At 40.2% G+C, this 15777-nt stretch overlaps 1 protein-coding gene across 1 annotated transcript; it reads right to left on the bottom strand.

Annotated features, from left to right (window-relative positions):
* Positions 1–2875: 2875 nt before the first annotated feature.
* LOC133570813 (uncharacterized) lies at positions 2876–12748 on the bottom strand. The gene is made up of 3 exons (XM_061923531.2): positions 12621–12748; positions 10136–10396; positions 2876–3843 (listed from the first exon to the last, which is right to left on the bottom strand). The coding sequence occupies exons 2-3, from the start codon at positions 10383–10385 to the stop codon at positions 3389–3391; spliced, it is 705 nt and encodes a 234-aa protein (XP_061779515.1). The 5' UTR covers positions 10386–10396; positions 12621–12748; the 3' UTR covers positions 2876–3388.
* Between the last annotated feature and the right edge of the window lie 3029 nt (positions 12749–15777).

Below are 15777 nucleotides of genomic sequence, written 5' to 3'. Positions count from 1 at the left end.
GTGTGATGCATCATGTTGTATGCATGCATGTGTGATGTATCATATTGTATGCATGCATGCATGTGTGATGTATCATGTTGTATGCATGCATGTGTGATGTATCATGTTTGTATGCATGCATGTGTGATGTATCATGTTGTATGCATGCATGTGTGATGTATCATGTTGCATGCATGCCTGTGTGATGTATCATGTTGTATGCATGCATGTGTGATGTATCATGTTGTATGCATGCACGTGTGATGTATCATGTTGTATGCATGCATGTGTGATGTATCATGTTGTATGCATGCATGTGTGATGTATCATGTTGTATGCATGCATGTGTGATGTATCATGTTGTATGCATGCATGTGTGATGTATCATGTTGTATGCATGCATGTGTGATGTATCATGTTGTATAAATGCATGTGTGATGTATCATGTTGTATGCATGCACGTGTGATGTATCATGTTGTATGCATGCATGTGTGATGTATCATGTTGTATGCATGCATGTGTGATGTATCATGTTGTATGCATGCATGTGTGATGTATCATGTTGTGTGCTTGCATGTTCCAAATAAACTCAAAGTCAACTCAACTCAATTCAACTCAACTCAACTCAACTCAACTCAACTCAACTCAACTCAACTAACACTTGGTGGACATTCAAGCCACAAAATGCAAATGGAGTATTGTTGGTGTATTTTGGATGGTTATAGAGGACCTCCCATTGGCTCCATTGCAAGTGGACTTTTATTTACATTTATGAGTTAGAATTAGGGCTGGGTGATGTATGGAATATAGTGGATATATCGTGGGTTTGTCTCTGTGCGATATAGAAATTGACTATATGGTGATATTGGAGTATACGTTCTCACACAGTTGCTTTTAGCTGCAGGCATTACACTACAGGCTCTTCTCACTCTTTCTTGTCTCTCCTTCTCACAGAGACATAAAACAAGCACACCTTCTTACATACGTCACATACTGTCACGTGTGCAACGTCATACGCTCTCACGGAGCAGACAGGTAGCGGCATGGTAACGTTAGCTGTGGTGCTAGTGGTAATACGAGAGAAAGAAGGTGCCAATCTGGTAACAAATGAAGGAAGAATTCATTCCCAAGAAAAACAGCAGGGGGTCCATCGTCTGGCGGTGGTTTGGCTTCAAGCGGGAAGATGTTGAACAGACAACCGTAATACTGTATGTCAAGTATGCGGCAAAAGTGTTGCTACAAAAAGTAGCAGCACTGCTAATATGTAGCATCATTTGAAATGTCACTCGCTAGAGAATGATGTCAACATCTCGGTCGGTGCCACACCCACAAACTATCCAAGCAACCATTTCCAGATCAACACCGTATGAAACAAATAGTCAACAACAGAAGGAGATAACGTCCGCAGGAACCTACCACATAGTGAAGGACATACACTATTTGATTTCCTTCTATGCAGCTCATTTTTATTTGACACTTATTGAAATATCTTGTGTGACATCATGCACAAAAGTGCACTTTATTTGTTTTAAACTATTGTAGTGGCCTTCTATACAAAAAGTGCACTTTAGTTTAGTGTTGTTTTGATATGTCATCTTAGTTACATCATGCACAAAAGTGCACTAATAGCTTGTTTTAAAATTTCTCTGACAATCTTGCACTTTCTGTTTTGAAATGACATGAATGTTTGTGCCACTGCTCAATAACTGTTTAATAAATACACTTTTGCTAAATTGACTTAGTTGTGATTTCCCTCTCTGCATGAAAGTTTAAAAGTAGCATATATTAATGCAGTATGAAGAAGAATGTTTTAATGTAGACACATAGAATCATCATACTGCTGTGATTATATGCATCAAGTGTTCATTCAAGGCTAAGGCAAAATATCCACATATATATGGTGTATTGTGACATGGACTAAACATATCCACATATATATGGTGTATCGTGACATGGACTAAACATATCCACATATATATGGTGTATCGTGACATGGACTAAACATATCCACATATATATGGTGTATCGTGACATGGACTAAACATATCCACATACCGTATTTTCCGCACTATTAGCCGCACCTAAAAACCACAAATTTACTCAAAAGCTGACATTGCGGCTTATAACCCGGTGCGCTTTATATATGGATTAATATTAAGATTCATTTTCATAAAGTTTAGGTCTCGCAACTACGGTAAACAGCCGCCATCTTTTTTCTTCTTCTACGGCAAGCAACCGCCAAGGTAAGCACCCGCCCCCATAGAAGAGGAAGCGCTTCTTCTTCTACTGTAAGCAACCACCCGCCCCTGTAGAAGAAGAAGAAGGGCGCGGATATTACGTTTCATTTCCTTTGTGTGTTTACATCTGTAAAGACCACAAAATGGCTCCTACTAAGCGACAGGTTTCCGGTTCATGAAAAGACGCAATCTCTCCATCCGCACACGGACTACTATTTCACAGCAACTGCCTAAAGACTTTCAAGAAAAGCTGGCTACTTTCTGTGCATATTGTAAAAACAAGATAGCTGAAAAAAAGATCCGGCCAGAGAACATTATCAACATGGACGAGGTTCCACTGACTTTTGATATTCCTGTGAACCGCACTGTGGATACAACGGGAGCACGTACGGTGAATATTCGCACCACAGGGAATGAGAAGTCATCCTTCACTGTGGTTCTAGCTTGCCATTCTAATGGCCAGAAACTTCCACCCATGGTGATATTCAAAAGGAAGACCTTGCCAAAAGAGACCTTTCCAGCCGGCGTCATCATAAAAGCTAACTCGAAGGGATGGATGGATGAAGAAGATGAGCGAGTGGTTAAGGGAAGTTTACGCGAAGAGGCCGGGTGGCTCCATGTTGATATACGACTCCACGCGCGCCCACATCACGCTGGTTTTTAATATATTATTAAAGTTTGACTGACCTATCTGACTGTTTTTTTGACATTCCCTTTAGCGCAGTTAGATGCGGCTTATAACACGGGGCGGCTTATAGGTGGACAAAGTTTTGAAATATGCCGTTCATTGAAGGCGCGGCTTATAACCCAGGACGGCTTATGGTGCGGAAAATACGGTATATATGGTGTATCGTGACATGGACTAAACATATCCACATATATATGATGTATCGTGACATGGCCTAAACATATCCACATATATATGGTGTATCGTGACATGGACTAAACATATCCAAAAATAGAGATATTAATAAAAGTCCATATCGCCCAGCCCTACTTAGAATGCAATTATTTTTTAAATTATATATCCACCATCATGTCTTTTATAATGATTGTGAACGATAGAAACAATTCCCCCCAAAAAGTGCAGTTCCCCTCTAAATTCCAATGATTAGATTTAAGACTTGAAGTGTATGAGCATGAAGTGATGAAGCCTACTTGGATGAGTCTTCTAAGACAAAGTGAACAGTCCAGTTGTGATGGATTGAATGCCCTGAGAATAAAATGATATGTGCTTACTTGGACTGTGATGAAGCTGTGAGGACTCAGGTGCTTTGTCTTCATGCTCTTCAGTCTTCACAGAGACAACAGTCAGTGGAAACTTGCTGACATCATCCTCCTCCTGCCCTACAACACACTCTCCCTCCTCTTCCTCTTTCATGTGTGGATCCTCCTCTTCCTCTTTCATGTGTGGATCCTCCTCTTCCTCTTTAATGTGTGTATCCTCCTCTTCCTCTTCAATGTGGGTGGGCTGTGGATCCTCCTCTTCCTCTTTAATGTGGGTGGGCTGTGGATCCTCCTCTTCCTCTTTAATGTGGGTGGGCTGTGGATCCTCCTCTTCTTCTTTAATGTAGGCTGGCTGTGGATCATCCTCTTCCTCTTTAATGTGAAGGGGCTGTTGAGCGTCTGTTGGGTAAATAAGTAAATAAGATAAAGAGAGAATATAAATAGTTTTGGACTGACACTGTTAACACAATGACATTATTTGTGTTCTTTCGTGTGTTGTGTTAAAAGTGTGTAGCAAAACAACCAATCAAAACACGGGAAATACTTCCTTTTGTCCCAGCCACTAAAATTAATTCAAAAGTGAGTACAAAAACAGACTTGGAAATTTGATGAGGAGCAAGTTTTTTTCATAAGTACAAGACAGCATTGATTGAGGCATTCTTAACGTTACACTCACTGATATAAAGTGTGTAAATATTTCATTCTGTATACGGTCTATGACACCTAAACTTTATCTCTAAACTTAACCATAATTTGTGGTGTAAAATGACGTCTGGAACTCAAGATAGTTCCACGTCTGGGAACGCCACCGACGGATAATCCTTGATATTACTCAACAAATCTTAAGGGATCTATTCCGTTTCATAAATAGATTTTTTTCTCGTATCTGCTTTTCGCAGGAAGAACTCGGCCAGGGGTGTTTAAACTAATTTTAGATGGGGGGCCACATGGAAAAAGATCTACTCCAAGTTGGCCGGACTGGTAAAATCACGGCAAGATAACGTAAAAATAAAGACAACTGCAGATTGTTTCCTTTGTTTAAAAACAGAACAAACACATTCTGAAAATGTACAAATCATGTTTTTTTTTTTTTACATACAATAGTATTCTATCTTTAGTTGTCCTTTTTTACACTTTCAGAATCAATTGTGTGATAATGTTCATCAGTCAACTCATTGGTGTTCATTTTCAATCTATCAAGATAAATAAATAATATCAAAACAAATTACAGGATGTTATTGATGTAGTTTGCTCATTTTCTGCGACTGGTGCGCTAACATCATGTGTTTTAGTTGTGTTTTACATATGTAGCATCATCTACAAAGATACAAAGAATTGCTATTGCGACATCTAGAGGACACATTTAGAAAAGCAGTTTCTTTCATTCAAACATTTCGACTCATTTTTGTACTTAGCAAACTCATCCCGTCTCATTCACTCATTCACACAGTGATGGCGGGATCTGCCATGCAAGGCGCTTACCACGACCCATCAGGAGCAAGGGTGAAGTGTCCTGCTCAAGGACACAACAGACGTGACTAGGTTGGTAGAAGGTGGGGATTGAACCAAGAACCCTCAGGCACGGCCACTCTACCAACCACGCCACTAGCCTTCTACCATCAACCTGCCTACCAGCCTTCCACCATCGGCCTGCCTGCTAGCCTTCCACCGTCGACCTGCCTGCTAGCCTTCCACCATCGACCTGCCTACTAGCCTTCCACCATCGACCTGCCTACTAGCCTTCCATCGACCTGCTGCTTGCCTCCAGCCATTGGCTTCGTCTACGGGCTTCCACCCATCGGCCTTGGTTGCTAGTCTTTAGCCCTGTCTGCTAACATCTTCAAAAGTGGTAAAACAAGTGAAACTTCTCCTCTTACTATGTCACAAATTATTATATTGTGTTTTATACTTTGGTGTGGTTTTACTGGTGTCCCAAATGGGTCTGGTCACCCCCACTCATGAGCTATGCTACTTCAAGATGCACAGTTTGACATATTTGATAATTTGACATTTCATCATAGTGGCAGCTACAAAATAACCTCGGCCATATCTCAGTTGAAGATTTCTGTGACTTTGGACAAAACCAAATGGCTGCATACTATGGTAGAGTCCATTCATTCTTATTGTTTCCTTGTTTTGAGGGATCACATCAACATTACTGCATCCTCCCCTATTGTGAGCACTTATCTTGACAGATTAAAGACCGACTCAAAATATGGTAACTTTAAGCGCAAATGTTTAGTTATATTATTGTTATTGCTCTCAGGAAATGTTGAGACTAATCCAGGCCCTGATACACCTACACAATGTTTTACACCTGCAGATTTTAAAACTAAATCTGGTCTTGGGATTATTCATATCAATGTTCAGAGTTTACTTCCTAAACTGGATATGATAAAGATCTGGATAAACTCAACAAATGCTGATATTGTAGTCTTATCTGAAACTTGGCTTAAATAATCTGTGCTTGATAAAGATATTTACATTCATGGCTAAAATGTCTATCGTACTGACCGACAAAGAAAAGGTGGTGGAGTGGCCATATATATTAAGCAGAGGTTTGATGTTAAATTAGTGCTCTCTGAATCAGTAAGTAAAGAACTTGAACTGTTAGCACTTGAAATTGAATTAGCTAGAAATCACCACATTATGGTAGTGGGGTGTTATAGGCCTCCATCTGCCCCTACTAATTCCCTATCTACTCTTGTAATGCTTCTGTCTCAACTGAAATACAATGAAATAGTGATTTGAACTGGGACTGGCTCACATCTGTGTCTGACTCCTTGAAAGCACAGTGTGAATCTCTAAATTTAACACAATTAATTAACTCAGCTACAAGACCTAATCCTAAATGCCCTCAAAAAGCTACACTCATTGACTTAATTCTAACAAATATGCCCTTTAAATGTGTTGCATCTGGTGTTTTCCCTAATGATGTGAGTGATCATTGTGTGATTGCAGTAGTGCGAGACACAAGGATTCCTAAAAGCAAACCTCGTCTTCTTGAAAAACGTAATATGAAATTATTTGAGACGCAAGCTTTTTTACATGACTTGCATCTTTTTAATTGGGATAGAATTGCTCTTTTTGATAATGTTGAACTGGCTTGGAAATATTTTCACGAAAACTTCTTGAGTATAGTGAACAAACATGCCCCTTTTAGAAAATGTAGGGTTAAAGGACGTGACAATCAGTGGTTTACATCAGACCTGTCAGATGTATTGCATGAGCGTAATGCTGCTTGGGCCAGGGCACGCAAGTCAGGGTTAGAAGCAGATTGGTTGAATTTTAGACAATTAAGGAATCAATTTACCTCTCTCCTTCGGAAAGTCAAATCAAAATATTATTTCTCCACAACAATTGAAAACCTCAAACACCCAAAGAAGTTTTGGAAAATCATCAAATCTTTGTCCGCCTGCTGTAATTCAGTCAATCTCCCACCTAGTATACTTGTTGATGGTGTCAGAGTAAGTGACAGAAGAGAAATGGGTAGTCATTATAATAATCATTTTATTTCCTCTGGTTTTCTCTATAATTCTGACAACTTTACTGAAGTTCCGCTAACTCCGGAAAGAACCGTTGAAAATACCCAGGTTTTTAACTTTACACCCTTTACCACAACAGAGGTAATGAGGGCTCTAAAAAAACTTAAACCTAGAAAGCCAGCTGGCTCAGATAAATTGGAGCCGCTCTTTTTAAAGTTGGCAGCTGAAATTATAGCTGGACCACTGACTCACATTTTTAACTTTACTCGAATTTCAAATGAAATCCCCTCGGATTGGAAATATGCCCTTGTAATCCGCCTATTAAAAGGAGGTGACCCTAGTAATCTAAATGATTACAGACCGATCTCTAAACTCTCTGTTCTGGCAAAAGTGCTTGAATCCCTTATCAGTGAACAGATAAAATACTTTTTGGACACCAACTTTATTCTGTCACCATTTCAGTCAGGTTTTGGCAGAAATACCAGTACTGTTACTGCTGCAATGAAGTTTATAAATGATGTAACTGAAGCTCTTGACAAGAAGCAGTGCTGTCTGTCCCTCTTTTTTGACTTTTCAAAGGCATTTGATACTGTTGATCATGTCATTTTAATCAAACGTCTTTCAGCTATTGGTTTTTCTCAGCAAGCATTTGGATGCTTTGCAAATGACCTCACAAGCAGAACTCAGGCTGTTCAGATAGAAGGTTCCTTCTCGGACGTCCTGCAAGTGGAAAAGGGTGTCCCTCAAGGTTCTGTGTTGGGCCCATTATTAATTAATAATTAATAATCTTGGACAGAATATTCCGAACTCAACTTTCCATTCCTACGCTGATGATACTGTCATATACTGCACAGCACCCACTCCTGCTGAGGCCTTTAAATATCTACAACATGCATTTGACAGAGTACAAGAACAACTTTGCTATCTTCAACTGCTTTTAAATGCAGAGAAAACAAAGTGTATGTTCCTTACCACGTCAAAAACTGTAAGATCAGCACTGTGTGAGAACATTTGAACAAGAAATGGGCAACAAATTGTGTTAGTATCTGCTTTTAAATATTTAGGATTTTAATTGATGACCACTTGAGTTTTAAGGAGCACATTCAGTATGTTGCAAAAAAAACCTGAAACTTTTACTGGGATTTTATTATACAAACAAGTCTTGCTTTTCTTTTACTGTGAAACAGAAATTGGTGGAAACAACAAATGTACCTGTTATTGACTATGGAGATGTGTTGTACATGTCAGGACTTGGTCTGGGGAGTTTGCTTTTCCGGGATGCAACGGAAAGTTGGCACGGGCGAGACGGGAATGAAAGTACATTTTTTTATTTATATTTATTAAAAAAAAAGGAATAAACAAAAAGCGCGCACAGTGGCGGAAAATAAACTATGAACAATTAAACAAAAACATTAACTGTGGCTTGATAAACAAAAACTTACTTGGCATGGAACCGGCATGAAAAAAGAGCAGCAAGGATCATAAGGGTGTGCAGAAGCATATATGGGGTGTGAGGTCGTCAGAAAGACAAACTGAAAAACACTGAACTTAAATACTATGGACATGATTAGTGAAAGCAGGTGCGTGACTCAAAACGTGAAACAGGTGCGTGACGTGACAGGTGAAAACTAATGGTTGCTATGGTGACCAGACAAGGGAGTGAAAAGACAGAAACTAAACAAAACATGACTTAAAACAAAACATGATAATACAGACATGACAGTACATGAATGCTACTGCTGGTTGTCTCCACAAGCTGGATAGTGTGTACCACGGGGCACTGAGATTCATCACTAACTTACTCACCATTGTGTGTTATACTCAATGGCTAACTTACTCACCATTGTGTGTTATACTTAATGGTTAACTTACTCACCATTGTGTGTTATACTCAATGGTTAACTTACTCACCATTGTGTGTTATACTTAATGGTTAACTTACTCACCATTGTGTGTTATACTCAATGGTTAACTTACTCACCATTGTGTGTTGTACTCAATGGTTAACTCACTCACCATTGTGTGTTATACTCAATGGTTAACTTACTCACCATTGTGTGTTATACTCAATGGTTAACTTATTCACCATTGTGTGTTATACTCAATGGTTAACTGGACATCTTTATGTGCCCGACGCCTCAATCATTGGTATGTGTTCATCTACAAAACCATTCTGGGTATCACCCCATCTTATCCGTCTTGTATTTTAACAAAGAAACAAGGAAGTCACAATCTTCTTTCAATGAATGTTCTGCAATTTGTCGTCCCCAAATTAAGAACTGAACTGGGCAAGAAAGCATTTAGGTTTTCAGCAGCGAAGGCTTGGAATAACCTACAATCCAATATTCAACTTCAAACTCTTGTTACATTGAATGAGTTTAAAGCTTCTGTGAAAGGATTGCAGTCTACCTTGTCTGTATGCACATGTGTTATGTCAGCAAGTTTTAATGTTGTAAATGTCATGTTTTATGTGTTGTTTACTGTTTTTAATGTAACCTTGCTGCTGCCCTCTTGGCCAGGTCTCCCTTGGAAAATAAATATTTGATCGCAATAAGATTTTACCTGGTTAAATAAAGAAAAAAAAAAAGAAAAAAAAAAACAGCTGTTTATTTGAAGTCTTAAAGAAGTCAACTATGTGTGCAGTGCAAGGTGAAATGCAGTTATGTCATCTTCTTGTCAATAACACACACATCAAACTTTTGCATGTTGTTGCTTCCTTATTTGTCATTATTCAAAGCTGATTTTTAATGTGTAGCAGCGGCAGCTGAACTCAATGTGACAACGTGTCATAGTTACGTCAGTCAGCTGGAATTAAGAATACAAATAGTTGTGTCCTTAGTCCAGAATCTTCACGGTCCTCATGGAGGACATAATTAGGAACCAGTACTAAAAAAATGGTACTTGGTATACATCCCTAATCTTCACCACTAAACCTTTGAAATATGCTGACATATGTGCTGCTAAAGGTAAATAAACAGTAGCCATATTGAATGTTTGCCTTCATTTGACCACGTGAGGTAAGGAGGACGGCCTCTAGGTCACATGGTTACACCCCAGTAATTACACTGTTGATGATTGATGAGCATTCATTTTTAAATAGTGGTGTTAAACAGCAAGTATATCTCCATCTTTAGTCATAAATGTGGCCCCCGGATGAACATGTGTCACAAACATTGTATGAGATGATATGTGGATGTTGTGCTTACTTGGACTGTGATGAAGCTGTGAGGACTCAGGTGCTTTGTCTTCATGCTCTTCAGTCTTCACAGAGACGACAGTCAGTGGAAACTTGCTGACTTCATCCTCCTCCTGCCCTACAGGACACTCTCCCTCCTCTTCCTCTTTCATGTGTAGATCCTCCTCTTCCTCTTTCATGTAAGGGTGCCGTGGATCCTCCTGCCTCAAAGAGGAGCCCCCCTGCTGCTGAAGGGCACGTTCTTCTTGACAAGCGTTCATCTGTTGGACGTCTGCAAGACAACACAAACAAACAGATGTGACAAATATTTTTTAGTCTATCAAATATAATATTTTTTCCATGAAGTACATGTTTGTGTACTTATGGACTAAGCACATCATATCAAAAGATGATTCTTAGTTTTTATTCTAATTTGGGTCAAATAAGCCCAAATAGCAAAGAGAAATAAAAAAATCATGTAAACAAACAGCTTGGGCTTTAAGAGGTTAAGTCAGTCTGCACGTATAAAAGTTTCATTGTGCTGCAGCATCGAGTGACGCCAACTCGCTCCTCCCACTACCAACCTACCAGCCAAACTTGACGTGCACCTCCAAAATAGTCTGACCTCACGTCAACGATGACCAGGACTGCAGAGCTGTGATTAGTTTGCTTTACTTTTACACGCAATATCCTCTCCTCGTTCTTCCATCTGCGAAAGCAACATTCTTAAAACCAACAGAAGTGCAGCGAAGCACGTGTAACAAGTGTCAGCGAGTGTGGCCGTGCAATAGTATGTTGGTTGAAACTCACTCACACCTTAAGAAATGTGCTGGCGTGAGAATATATATACACTATATTGCCAAACGTATTTGGCCACCCATCCAAATGATGAGAATCAGGTGTCCTAATCACTTATAAAATCAAGCACTTAGGCATGGAGACTGTTTCTACAATCATTTGTGAAAGAATGGGCCGCTCTCAGTGATTTCCAGTGTGGAACTGTCATAGGATGCCACCTGTGCAACAAATCCAATCATGAAATTTCCTCGCTCCTAAATATTCCAAAGTCAACTGTCGGCTTTATTATAAGAAACGTGAAGAGTTTGGGAACAACAGCAAGTCAGCCACCAAGTGGTAGGCCACGTAAACTGACAGAGGTCAGCATAGTGCAAAGACTCTCTGCACAGTCAGTTGCTACAGAGCTCCAAACTTCATGTGACCTTCCAATTAGCCCACGCACAGTACGCAGAGAGCTTCATGGAATGGCTTTCTATGGCCGGACAGCTGTGTCTAAGCCATACATCACCATGTCCAATGCAAAGCGTGGGATGCAGTGGTGTAAAGCATGTCACCACTGGACTCTAGAGCAGTGGAGACGCCTGGACTGATGAATCACGCTTTTCCATCTGGCAACCTGATGGACCAGTCTGGGTTTGGAGGTTGCCAGAAGAACGCTACATTTTGGACTGCATTGTGCCGAGTGTGGAATTTGGTGGAGGAGGAAATATGGTGTGGGGTTGGTTTTTCAGGAGTTGGGCTTGGCCCCTTAGTTCCAGTGAGAGGAACGTTGAATGCTCCAGGATACCAAAACATTTTGGACAATTCCATGGGATGGCACTTCAAGTTCTTATGTGAGTAAAGGCAGGTGGCCAAATACTTTTGGAAATATAGTATATATATATATATATATATATATATATATATATTTATTTATTTTTTTTTTATTTTTTTTTTTTTTGAGAATATTTGGGTACCTCAGGATTCGATTACAAACAAAATATTGATGCATGTTCAATTTGTGTACAGTATATTAAAGCCATTTTTAATATTTAACATTTATTTCATTAAATATTTACTTACATATATAATATATATATAATCACTTACAATTGTGCAAATAGTGTATTCGTAATAACAAGCGTCAGTTGATTGAATTTCCATGATATGTCCGCCCGAATGTAGCTGAGATAGGCTCCAGCACCCCCCCCCCCCCCCCAACCCCAAAAAAGGGACAAGCGGTAGGATAATGGATGGATGTTATCAAGGTAATAGAAGTGCATGCAAACAACATAATTTGTATTTATTGCTAATAAAGTTAGCACCAACACAAAGTAGACTACTGCAATGTATGTGTAATACATTATATTACACTGTCATAATAATAATAATTTAAATTGTTATCCTGTAAAGCGTCTTTGAGTACACTGAAAAGCGCTATACCAAATAAAATGTATTATTATTATTATTATACCATGTGACTTATTCCAGACTTAAATTACGAGACGTTCGTTCCTTTCTAGTAAGAAATATTTAATGATGTTAAGCGTGACTGTACTATACAGCAAAAAAACAGTTAAGGAATTAAATAAGTCAATATAATTGTCATAGAGAACATATAAAATACACTCCTCAGACGCTCGCATTTGCTACAAAGGCCTGCTAGCTGGCTAACGCTAGCACGTTAGCTTCGAACAACATATCAGGTAAATAATATAAACATATATAATGTATATTACCTCATAAGCCGCATGTACAAGAGAGGAGTGGAATATATTCTTCTTATTGTTACACCAGCAACTCTTAAATGGCACTTTCTGTTGTTCTGTGGCTGGGCGAAGGAAGTGTGCACCACTCACTATTGTCCCAGTGAAACACGTGTTTGGACAACATTTGTTCCGCGGTTGAGAACACCTCGATGACGTCACACAGGAGGAAGAACAAAACAAGATGGCGTCTGACGGAGAATACCTTGTTTTGGTTATTATGGTTTCTTGGTCTTAATTACAACGTCCATGTGCACATGTATGTCGTTTAACAGAGTCATTGTTTGTATGCGGATACATTAGTCTGAGTGCACTTTGACCTGCTAGCCTAGCCTGCTGCTTAGCTTAGCTTGTTAGCTGCTAACAAAGAGAGGCGGAAGTGATCGACACATCAAAGCAGAGATCCAATGTAAGTGTAAAGTGTTATTATTGTGTGAACATGTCTACATTAAGTAGAGATCCAATGTAAGTGTAAAGTGTTATTATTGTGTGAACATGTCTACATTAAGTAGAGATCCAATGTAAGTGTAAAGTGTTATTATTGTGTGAACATGTCTACATTAAGCAGAGATCCAATGTAAGTGTAAAGTGTTATTATTGTGTGAACATGTCTACATTAAGCAGAGATCCAATGTAAGTGTAAAGTGTTATTATTGTGTGAACATGTCTACATTAAGTAGAGATCCAATGTAAGTGTAAAGTGTTATTATTGTGTGAACATGTCTACATTAAGTAGAGATCCAATGTAAGTGTAAAGTGTTATTATTGTGTGAACATGTCTACATTAAGCAGAGATCCAATGTAAGTGTAAAGTGTTATTATTGTGTGAACATGTCTACATTAAGCAGAGATCCAATGTAAGTGTAAAGTGTTTTTATTGTGTGAACATGTCTACATTAAGCAGAGATCCAATGTAAGTGTAAAGTGTTTTTATTGTGTGAACATGTCTACATTAAGTAGAGATCCAATGTAAGTGTAAAGTGTTATTATTGTGTGAACATGTCTACATTAAGTAGAGATCCAATGTAAGTGTAAAGTGTTATTATTGTGTGAACATGTCTACATTAAGTAGAGATCCAATGTAAGTGTAAAGTGTTTTTATTGTGTGAACATGTCTACATTAAGCAGAGATCCAATGTAAGTGTAAAGTGTTTTTATTGTGTGAACATGTCTACATTAAGCAGAGATCCAATGTAAGTGTAAAGTGTTTTTATTGTGTGAACATGTCTACATTAAGCAGAGATCCAATGTAAGTGTAAAGTGTTATTATTGTGTGAACATGTCTACATTACAAATGATGTGAGTGAATCAGCGACTAACAGCTGCCGTTGAAGAAATATTTGTAATGTTAGGAAAACACAATAGCAGAGTATGAGGAGGAACTTTGTCCAAAAAAGAGGAGAAGGAGCGACAACATCAACTACTGGACGCTTTTTTCAAGAAACATCAAGTTGTGTTACAAATCCATCCCTCCATCCATCCATCCATCCAGCCATCCATTTTCTTCTGCTTATCCGAGGTGGGGTCGCGGGGGCAGCAGCCTAAGCAGGGAAGCCCAGACTTTCCTCTCCCCAACCGCTTCGTCCAGCTCTTCCCGGGGGATCCCGAGGCGTTCCCAGGCTAGCCGGGAGACATAGTCTACCCAACGTGTCCTGGGTCCGGTCGGACGTGCCCATAACACCTCCCTAGGGAGGCGTTTGGGTGGCATCCTGACCAAATGCCCGAACCACCTCATCTGGCTCTTCTCGAAGTGGAGGAGCAACGGCTTTACTTTGAGCTCCTCCCGGATGACAGAGCTTCTCACCCTATCTCTAAGGGAGAGCTTCGCCACCCGGCGGAGGAAACTCATTTCGGCCGCTTGTACCCGTGATCTTGTCCTTTCGGTCATGACCATAGGTGAGGATGGGAACGTAGATCGACCGGTAAATTGAGAGCTTTGCCTTCCAGCTCAGCTCCTTCTTCACCACAACGGATCGATACAGCGTCTGCATTACTGAAGACGCTGCACCGATCTGCCTGTCGATCTCACGATCCACTCTTCCCTCACTCGTGAACAAGACTCAGAGGAACTTGAACTCCTCCACTTGGGGCAGGGTCTCCTCCCCAACCTGGAGATGGCACTCCACCCTTTTCCGGGCGAGAACCTTGGACTCGGACTTGGAGGTGCTGATTCTCATCCCCCCTGAAGATCTTGGCCAGATGAAGCCATCAGGACCACATCATCTGCAAAAAGCAGAGACCTAATCCTGCAGCCACCAAACCAGATCCCCTCAACGCCCTGACTGTGCCTAGACATTCTGTCCATAAAAGTTATGAACAGAATGGGTGACAAAGGGCAGCCTTGGCGGAGTCCAACCCTGACTGGAAACGTGTCCGACTTAATGCCGGCAATGCGGACCAAGCTCTTGACACTGATCATACAGGGAGCGGACCGCCACAATCAGACAGTCCGATAACCCATACTCTCTGAGCACTCCCCACAGGACTTCCCGAGGGACACGGTCGAATGCCTTCTCCAAGTCCACAAAGCACATGTAGACTGGTTGGGTTACCTCCCATGCACCCTCAAGGACCCTGCCAAGAGTATAGACCTGGTCCACAGTTCCACCACCAGGACGAAAACCACACTGTTACTCCTGAATCCGAGGTTTGACTATCCGGTGTAAACTCCTCTCCAGTACACCTGAATAGACCTTACCGGGAAGGCTGAGGATGCTTATACATATTGACACAAATATAATAAAAACACTAACCTTATGACGGATGCTTTTGCAATTGTTCGATTTGATCTTTCACAACACCTAGTGGCCACAATAATTCATTAAGTCAAGCTCATGGCGTAGAAAGTTGAAGGATGCGGACACTTTTGTTACTGGATACTTTCTATCCGACTTCTTTTTTGGAGACTTCGTGTACGTATTAAGCAACTATAATTATTTGATATGCTTAAATGTGCTGTTTTAGCTTAGCTGTTGTGTAGCTGCTAGCTCCTACAGCAGGTGTGTCCAAAGTGCAGCCCATAGCTATGTTTTTAACCGACAACAGGGAGTGTTGAAAATGTGGTATTTGCGTGTCGGTCCAATCAGCGGCAGCTACGCCCTGTTTCATCATTGGACCTAAGTTTTTGGCT

This window comes from Nerophis lumbriciformis, linkage group LG28 (assembly GCF_033978685.3).
Source record: "Nerophis lumbriciformis linkage group LG28, RoL_Nlum_v2.1, whole genome shotgun sequence".
In the NCBI taxonomy this organism is placed as follows: domain Eukaryota; kingdom Metazoa; phylum Chordata; class Actinopteri; order Syngnathiformes; family Syngnathidae; genus Nerophis; species Nerophis lumbriciformis.
Note: the sequence above shows the minus strand (reverse complement) of the source record. Positions and strands in the feature narration are given on the sequence as shown.